This window comes from Panthera leo, chromosome A3 (genome assembly GCF_018350215.1).
Source record: "Panthera leo isolate Ple1 chromosome A3, P.leo_Ple1_pat1.1, whole genome shotgun sequence".
In the NCBI taxonomy this organism is placed as follows: domain Eukaryota; kingdom Metazoa; phylum Chordata; class Mammalia; order Carnivora; family Felidae; genus Panthera; species Panthera leo.
In genome coordinates, this window is record NC_056681.1 from 133,663,762 (window position 1) to 133,672,423 (window position 8,662).

General features: G+C 50.4%; 1 protein-coding gene across 1 annotated transcript; it reads right to left on the reverse strand.

Annotated features, from left to right (window-relative positions):
- Positions 1-5,633: 5,633 nt before the first annotated feature.
- Positions 5,634-8,155, reverse strand: ID2 (inhibitor of DNA binding 2). Its single transcript, XM_042933735.1, has 3 exons — positions 7,688-8,155; positions 7,287-7,350; positions 5,634-6,457 (listed from the first exon to the last, which is right to left on the reverse strand). The coding sequence occupies exons 1-2, from the start codon at positions 8,033-8,035 to the stop codon at positions 7,294-7,296; spliced, it is 405 nt and encodes a 134-aa protein (XP_042789669.1). The 5' UTR covers positions 8,036-8,155; the 3' UTR covers positions 5,634-6,457; positions 7,287-7,293.
- Between the last annotated feature and the right edge of the window lie 507 nt (positions 8,156-8,662).

Genomic DNA, 8,662 nt, shown 5'->3' on the forward strand with positions numbered 1-8,662 from the left:
CCCCTGGCAGTCACCCCTCTACTTTCTGTCTCTGTGATTTTGACACTCTAAGTACCGCATATAAATGGAATCACATAGCATTTGTCTTTCTGCGACTGGCTTATTTCACTTAGCATAATATCCTCAAGGTTCGTCTTAGAGCAGATGTTGGAATTTCCTTTCTTCTTGAGGCTAGTGTTTCACTGTATGTAGACACCACATGCGGCTTATCCACTCAGTCTGCTGACGGACACGTGGGTTGCTTCTGTGTTTTAACTACCGTGAATAATGCAGCCATGAAAACGGACACAAAAAGTCTCCTCGAGACCCTGCCTCAATTCTTTTGGGTACATACCCAGAAGTGGAGCCGCCGGAACATATGGGAAATCTATTTTTCAATTTTCTTGAGGCGACGCCATGCTTACTGTTTTCCACAGCGGCTGTATTATTTTACATTCTCACGAACGGTGTACAAGAGTTCCAACTTCTCCACATCCTCCCAGCACTTGCTATTTTCTGCTTTTTTTTTCTCTTGGTGATAGTAGCCATCCTAATGGGTATGAGATGTCATTATGGTTCTGATTTGCATTTCCCTGATGATTAGGGATGTGGGGCATCTTCTCGTGTTTTACTGGCCATACTAGATCTTCTTTGGAGATATGCTTTTCAACTCTTTTGCCTATTTTTGCACTGTTTCTCTTTATGTTGTTGAGTTTTAGGAGTCCTCCGTATATGCTGGCTATTAATCCCTTATCCAACATATGATTTGCAGAGATTTTCTCCCATTCTGTAGGTTGCCTTTTCACTCTCTTGATGGCGTCCAGTGAGGCACGGTTGTAAATTTTCACAAAGTCCAATTTGCCTACTTTTATTTTTGTTGCCTGTGCCTTTGGTGTCCTATCCAAAAAATCATTGCCAATTCCAAAGTTGTGAGGCTTATGCCATATGTTTTCTTCTAAGACTTTTATAGTTTTAGCCATTACGTGGAGGTCTTGGATGCATTTTGAGTTAGCTTTTGTCTATGGTGTTAGAGAAGGGTCCAGCTTTGCTCTTTTGCACGTGGATGTCCGGTTTGTTGAAAAGACCAGCCCTTCTCTATGGTGGGGTCTTGGCATCCTTGTCGAAAATCCTTTGACCATGTATGTGAGGGTTTATTTCTGGGTTCTCTAGTCTGTTCCATTGGTCAATACGTTTGTCCCTCTACCAGTACCACACTGTTTTGACTGCTGTAGCTTTGTAATAAGTTTTGAAACCAGGAACTGTAAGCTCTCCAACTTTGTTCTTCTTTCTCAAGAAAGCTTTTGCTGTTCAGGGTCCCTTAAGATTCCATCTAAATTGTGGGATGGGTTTTTCTATTTCTGTAAAAGATATCACTGAAGTCTTCACGGGGATTGCCCTGAATCTGTAGTTTGGGTGGTATTGAAATGTTAACAATATTCAAGCCTCCATTTCATTGAGCGTGGGATGCCTTTTCGCTTATATACGTCTTCTTTAATTTCTTTTTGCCGTGTTTTATAGTTTTCATTGTGCAAGTCTTCCGCATCCTTGGCTAAATTAATTCCTAGGCATTTTATTCATTTTGATGCTATTGTAAATGGAATTGTTTTCTTAATTTCCTTTTCAGATTGTTCATTGTTAGCATGTAGAAAAGCTCCAGTAGTTTTTAATCTGGGTTTTAACCTTCCACTGAGTTTTCAATTTCGGTTAACTGTACCTTGCGATTTTCTTATGTTTTTAATTCGTTCTTCTATTTCTTTTTCTCGAATCATTTTAGTTATCCTCACCTTTGAGCCTATATAGTTCTTTGGTTTCTAATCTTTCTCTTCATTGTATCTACTGAATCTTTCTTTCACCGAAAATTGGTTTTCAGTAGCATCTAAAGTTTTTAATTGTAAACTTACTTTCAGCAAGCCATTAAACAGGAGGATTTTGGGTGGTTAGTCTTGAGGGCTTCTCACTCTGGAGAACTTTTGCCCTTACTCCTGCCAAACACCCCAGGGGCATCACCAGCCAGGAAGCATTTTTATGTTAATTTATCAGCATTAGAATTTTGCAGACTGTCTGGGTCCCATGGATTTAAATCTCCACTCCCTGCGAGGGCAGACCCCTGGCTCCAAATTTTCAAGGGAGATGTTTCTTTCCCCTCCTGACCTCAGGCTGACAGGCTTCCCCAAGATCCTCCAGGATGAGTAATTTAGTCTACACACTGACGTGGCAGGCCTTCAAGAGTGGTTTCCCTGCCAATGTCCTGCTTCCCGTGGGAGTGAAACCTCGTCTCCGATTCCTGTTGGGTCAGTGCCCCCGTGCCGGGCTTGGTACCCCCACTCAGGAACTGCCACCGGACGTGGCCTGATTTTTAATAGCAAATGATTGGAAACAAGCCAAACGCGCCAGTGTTCAGCTCTCTGTCCACACGTCTCTGCAGACTTCCCCGGTTCTTGCCGTCGGGGGGCAGTGAGGGGCGGTTCTCCTCCAAGTGGCTACTCCCATGGTCAGCACTAAACCAAATACCTGTTGGGCTTCTGGACAAATCTTGCCTCGGTCTCAGATCACCTTTATGAGGAAATAGACGTTTGGGACCTTAGCAGAACCATCACCCGGGAAAGACAGAGCCTGGAGACTCCCTTCCGGTAGCAGAGGGCATTAGGAATCAGAAGGGCGTGTGGTGAGTCAGGCTGACACGGATTTGGATTGCCCTGGAGCTGTGCACCCACAGCGTGGAAACCCCATAAATAATTATCCTTGAACAACAACAAAAAAGCTCCAGGAAACAGGTGTTTAGTGACTATAGGTTACTATTCCCTGGTAACGTCTACATCGTTGTCCTCAGAAGTCTTCCCCATTTGAGTAAAACACTGGACCGAGTCTGTCCACTGACTGCCGCATGCCCTTGGTCACTCCCTTGGTGTCTCTGAGGACAGCTTCTGTAGAATGGAGAGACCACATGTTTGCCTAACTTCGAAGATTTATCCGTGGCTTTGAGAACTAAAATGTAAACTGACCCACACATTTATCGTTTGAGGTTAGTGTGACCTCGATTCCAAAACCAGATAAGGACAGCACAAGAAAAGAAACCACAGGCTCCATTGTATTCTAGAACATTCCAAGTAAAATACTGGCTAACAGAATCCGACAGTGTGTGTAAGAAGTAATCATACGTCATGTTCAAGTAGGATTTATTACAGAATAAATGCAAGGCCGATTCACATCAGAAAAATCAGTGTTAAGACTCTAAAGGAAAATAGTATCAATAAATAGAATACATATATTTTACCAAATTCATTCCCGAATTGTGAGTCAAAATCCCCCCCCAAACAAAACAAAAAACAGCTAACAATTAAAGGGTTCTTCCTAAAATTGATCAAGACTACATAACATCACAAAATCCTAGAGCCGGGTCACGCATCATGGAGAAAGTCTGACTTGTTTTCATTAAGATCTGGAATAAAACAAGGACGCTCCCTCTCACCTCCTAGTCCTTTAACGCAATATTGGAGGTCGTGGCTGAGGTTATTCAGAAAAAATAAAAACACATTGAAAGATTTAAGGAAAAGAAGCGAAAACACGCTGGCTTTCATTCGACTTCACAACTCACTTTTCTCCACAATCCAGTTGTAGTCTCTCTGCTCCCGGGGGGTCAAGTCTGATACTTTTATTAACATCCAAGACAGCACCTAGTGGCAGTGGATACTAATCTGCAAAAGGGGATCCTAAGTTGCGAAGTAGGTAAGAAGACGAAATAAGAAGAAAACACAGTGGAAACGACTGTACACATGCTAGAGAGGCTCTCTTTCCTGATAACCCGTTTTCAAAAGGCAGTTTCTCCGTGCGTTTCCCCCCTGAAGCTCCAGCTATCGCCCCTCGGCCTCCCAGCGCCCCGAAAACCCCGCTCGCGAGCCGCCTTCCTGGCGCCGGCCAGCAGGTGGCGCCCGACCTCCACCGGCCGGACCCGGACGAGTGGCCGGAGCTCCGCCGCCGAAAGCCTCCTCCGAAAGGTGCCGCTTTTCCTGGACGGTGCTGCTACTCTGGGTCGTCGTCCAAACGTTGCAAACGGTCCCCGGCTTCCAGGGACCGCGCAGGTGCTCGAGAGCCCCACCCCGGCCGCACGGCGTCCTCTGGAAAGCCGGCGAGCCCTTGCACGGGACCTGCCGTCCGGGTCTGGTCCTCTCGCCGGTCCGAGCGGACCACGAGAGGCTGGGGGCGACCGGGAGCCGGCGTCCGCGCCCCCACCCTGTCGTCCCCGGAGGACAGGATGGGGTGGGGGCGGGAGCGGGGGGGGGCAGCGACCCGTCCTCGTGCTTCCCGCCCCTGCTCGTCGCGCGGGGCGCTGGGCGGGCCGGCGACAGGTGGCCGGACATCAGGTGGCAGGTCCGAAGGGCGGCCTGCGCCGGCACGCCCCGCCCCGCCCAGGTGTGGCGGGCAGAGCCGGCGTCCCCGTCCGTACGATTATCAACAACAACGACGGCCCCGGTCAGAGCACGTGCTCACCTGCGGCGCGGACGCCGGGCGGGGCGCGGGTGGCGTCGGAGGCTGCCCCGCCCGGGTCCCCGGCGCCGCCCCCCCCCCCCCCCCCCCCCCCCCCGGGAGGAAGCGGGGTCGGGCGCGACCGCCGCAGAGGACGCGGGAGCCGGGCGAGGGCGAAGTTGGGCCGAGAGCCCGAGGCCGCCCCTCCGCACCTGGCCCCGCGCTCTCCGTGACGGATTCCAGGTCAGGGCCGGAAACGCCACCGCCGCCAGCGCAGACAAGGTGGCGCCACCCAAACACCTGCTGGGCTGGGCCTGAGAAAGTGGCCCCAGGTGAGACACCCATCCCCACCCGCCCGTCCTCCCCACCTTCCTTCTCCGCTCCCCGTCCACCTCGGGCCGGCCTTCCAGAACCTCCCACCCCACCCTCACACACCTAAGGAAGTGTCTTCCTTCCAGTTTGGGAATTCTTGCATGCGCACGAATTTTAAGTATCTGTCCGCGTCAGCTACCTGTTTTAAAGCAGGAGCCAAAAGCTGCCAGGTGAGGGCTACATGGAAACAGCGCGCTGGTACTTTTTCTGTGACTTAGAAGGCCTTTCTCCCCTCCCTCCCTCTTTTCCTTCGCGGGGCAGTCCAGGGGTGCAGTCAAGGGTGAAGGGCGATTTAACGGCCACCTGTCTTGGAAAGTGGGCTCCGCCCAGGCCCTGTCTCCAGGAGCCCGGGCGAGCTCCAGGTGGAGAAGGTACAGGGGAAGCTTGGGGAGGCCGGGAGCGCCCGGGGCCACGCTGCGGCTTGAATTCCTGCAGGCAAACAGTCACCGGGAGCAAGCAGTTAGCACCCAGGGGTCTTTTCGCCCTTCCCCTAACTCTTTTAAGTCATGTCCTGAACTACAAGCAGTTTCAGATACTCCAGAAGTGTCTGAACACCTACTCAGCCAAGCAGTCCTTCCAGACTCATTTAGTGTGACTGCTCTAACTCCTAGGAGTCACTGCCACAGCAGCTCCTTGGTTTGAAACTCAGCCCCAAGGCACAGAACTACTAGTTCCTTGCGGGACTAAGACTTGTTTCCCCAGCCCGGTCAGCTGTCTTAAAGCACATTGGCGCTTTGCCCCCAAAGTGCTCGCACTGGACCACACATCTGATAAGAAGGAGTTTCTTCTGCATACAAGTCCCAAGGCTTAGGGGGTGGTGGCAGTGATGGTTAAATCGAGTGGAGACAGAGAGGGAGATCTTAAAAACCATTCAGAGTTCAGGTATTGACTTCAGACATGTTTATTATCATCTTATACAGTCTACATAAATTTGAACTTGTATTTATTTGGGTTCAGTTATAACATAGCATAATAAAAATCGAAGCACTGGTCCTCTGAAATAAAGCAGGCAATCACCATTCAATAAACACACGATTTATTTCGTATAAAAGGGTTAAGTTTACAACTAAACTTTTATAAAAAGTTTAGCATGAATAAGTACATCATTACACTTTGTATGCAGAAATATACATCTCTGCCACTATACAAGAAAACTCTAATTAAAGAGTTCACAAGGTTTCACTCAATATATATATATATTTATATATAAATATATACACAGCATTCAGTAGGCTTGCGTCAAAAAGGTAATTTCTGACCAAAAGACTTCATTTAAGTAACTGAATACTGGATCCTTCTGGTATTCACGCTCCACCTTTGAAAAAAGGCAAAGTCTGCTTAAATTGGGAAATTCCTTGTGATTTTAAACGTTTTCGCTCCCCATGGTGGGAATAGTATATAAAGAAAACCTTCCAACTGCAGAAAGGGCATTTAAAAGTCTTTTTCATAAATAACTAATATCACAGTCCAGGTCAGAGAACACCCTGGGCAAGATGATCATTCTTAGTTTTCCTTCCATTTTTTAAAAAGGTCCATTCAACTTGTTGTTCTCCTCGTGAAATGGTTGAAAAATAAGTTCAGCGCGTTAAAAGATCCTGTGGAGTTGTTGTTGTTGTGCAAAGAAAAGAAAAGTCATGACCACCTGCAAAAGATTGGGGGAGAGGCGTGTTTTAGGAGAACGGAACCTAAGGGCAGAGGCGGGCAGACTGGCGCCACGAGGAAGCCGCAGTTTGAACATTTAACCACCAAACACTCAAAGATTGGGCAAACCCTGGCGTCCAGATGCAACACACACACTCGGCCTCCACGGCGAAAATTAAACAGTAAAACAGCAGAGACTCCGGGGACAAACTTCCCAACGCAGTCTCCTAGTTGGATCTCCAACAGCGGTGCTCGCGGGCGCCAGTCTGCTTCTTGTAACGATTATTTGATTGAAAACAGCCCTTTAGTTAGCAGATAGGGAAGTCGGAATCCCACATCACAGGGTCTGAGGCGCAGGCAGGCAGGCAGGCAGGCAGTGCTGGGCTGGCCGAGTCTCAGGAGGGCCGAAGTTTTAGGGAAGGAGGATCTCTACGGAATTTGTGGTGATAAGATTAATTACGTGCAGGGTAGTACCTCATAGTACCAGAGCACCAGCACGGGAGAGCCGGGCGTTCCGTGTGTGGCAGAGGCCAACACGCATTTTCCCCAGCCGCCTTCACACTTAAGTTACTGGTATTTTGTTTTGTGCTTTGCGTTTAAAAGGAAAATGTTCTGGGATCTGGAGTAATGAGAGCTAGGAGCCCCTTCATAGCTCGTAGGCACAGGCAGTGTGCTACGTGCCATACGACTGAAGTACACATTCATTTACAAAATCCCCAATTTTGCAGATACACAAATGAAAACACACTCTCTCTCTCTCTCTCTCTCTCTCTCTCTCTCTCTCTCTCCAAGAGGCGGTGTCCGGACGGGAGGCACAAGCTAACACTCACCGTTTATTCAGCCACAGAGCGCTTTGCTGTCATTTGACATTAACTCAGACGGGAATTCAGACGCCTGCGAGAGAAAGGGGATAAACGGCGATGTTAGACAATCTGAACGAGAAAGGGCTTTTTTTTTTTTTTTTAAAGTAATCCATAGAACAGCAAGTTTCATTAAACACGTTTTATGCTACAATCCGAATCAAAGACAGATGCATTAACGTGTCAGAACTTATCAGCAATTTCACGCACCGCTCGATCTATAGCAGATTTGCTTTTTTTTTTTTTTTTAGTTAATTAGCTCATCGGTAAGTCACGGACTGCGGCCGTCTCGACAATGGGTCTGCGAGCGGCAGCCCAGGCGATGACTGGGGTGCGCGGCAGCGGGCGGGGGCACCGGGAGTAGGTCTTACCTGCAAGGACAGGATGCTGATGTCCGTGTTGAGGGTGGTCAGCGGCGTCCTGGACGCCTGGCTCTGTCCAGGTCGCTGGTGGTGCAGGCTGACAATAGTGGGGTGCGAGTCCAGGGCGATCTGCAGGTCCAAGATGTAGTCGATGACGTGCTGCAGGATTTCCATCTTGCTCACCTTCTTGTTCTGCGGGATGCTGGGCACCAGCTCCTTGAGCTTGGAGTAGCAGTCGTTCATGTTGTACAGCAGGCTCATCGGGTCGTCCACCGGGGTTTTGCTCCGGGAGATGCCCAGGCTGTGGTCCGAAAGGCTGTTTTTCCTAACGGACCTCACCGGACTGAAGGCTTTCATGCTGACCGCGCGGGGAAGGAGAGACCGGGAGGGAGCGGGCTGCCCAGGAGCTCAGGCCGCCGCCGCCTGCGGAGCTTCCTGCGCTGGGCACCAGGCTCGGCTCAGAATGAAGCCGGGAGCCTGGCGGGGCGGCTTTTATCGGCACTCGCCGGGGGCACACGATCCGGGTTCCTTGCGTTCCCATTGGTGGAAGCCGGCGCGTCCATCAGGCCGCGCGGGCGCCCCCATTGGCGGGCGCGGGCGCGGGGCGAGCGCTCGGTCCTTCCGCGTTCGCAGCCAATCCCCGCGGTGTGGGCGGGGCGGGCGCGAGCCCAGCTGGGGTGGTAAATAGAGTACAGTAAGCGCGGGGCAGGAGGGGAGCAGAGGGCCGCGGAGGAGGGGAGGCCGGAGGAGGCCAGGGGGAGGAGGGGAAGGGGGGACCCCAGGAGTCCAAATGTGCATCTTTATTCTAATTCCAGGGGTGAGGCAGTACCCTCGCTCTAGGGTGTCCCTTGACGGAGCCTTCCACACCCTGGAGGTTTCAGCAGCCCTAAAACCACGGCGACACCGGCAGGCTCTGCACAGCAGAGGGAAAGTCACCGTTCACTGCGACCCGCGGAATGTCATCGGATAGAAAGCATTGCTGAA

Coding starts and splice junctions, on each gene's coding strand:
- ID2 (XM_042933735.1), bottom strand. CDS start 8,035: ATGAAAGCCTTCAGTCCGGTGAGGTCCGTTAGGAAAAACAGCCTTTCG. Junction 7,351..7,687: donor TCAGCATCCTGTCCTTGCAG/GTAAGACCTACT, acceptor TTTCTCTCGCAG/GCGTCTGAATTCCCGTCTGA.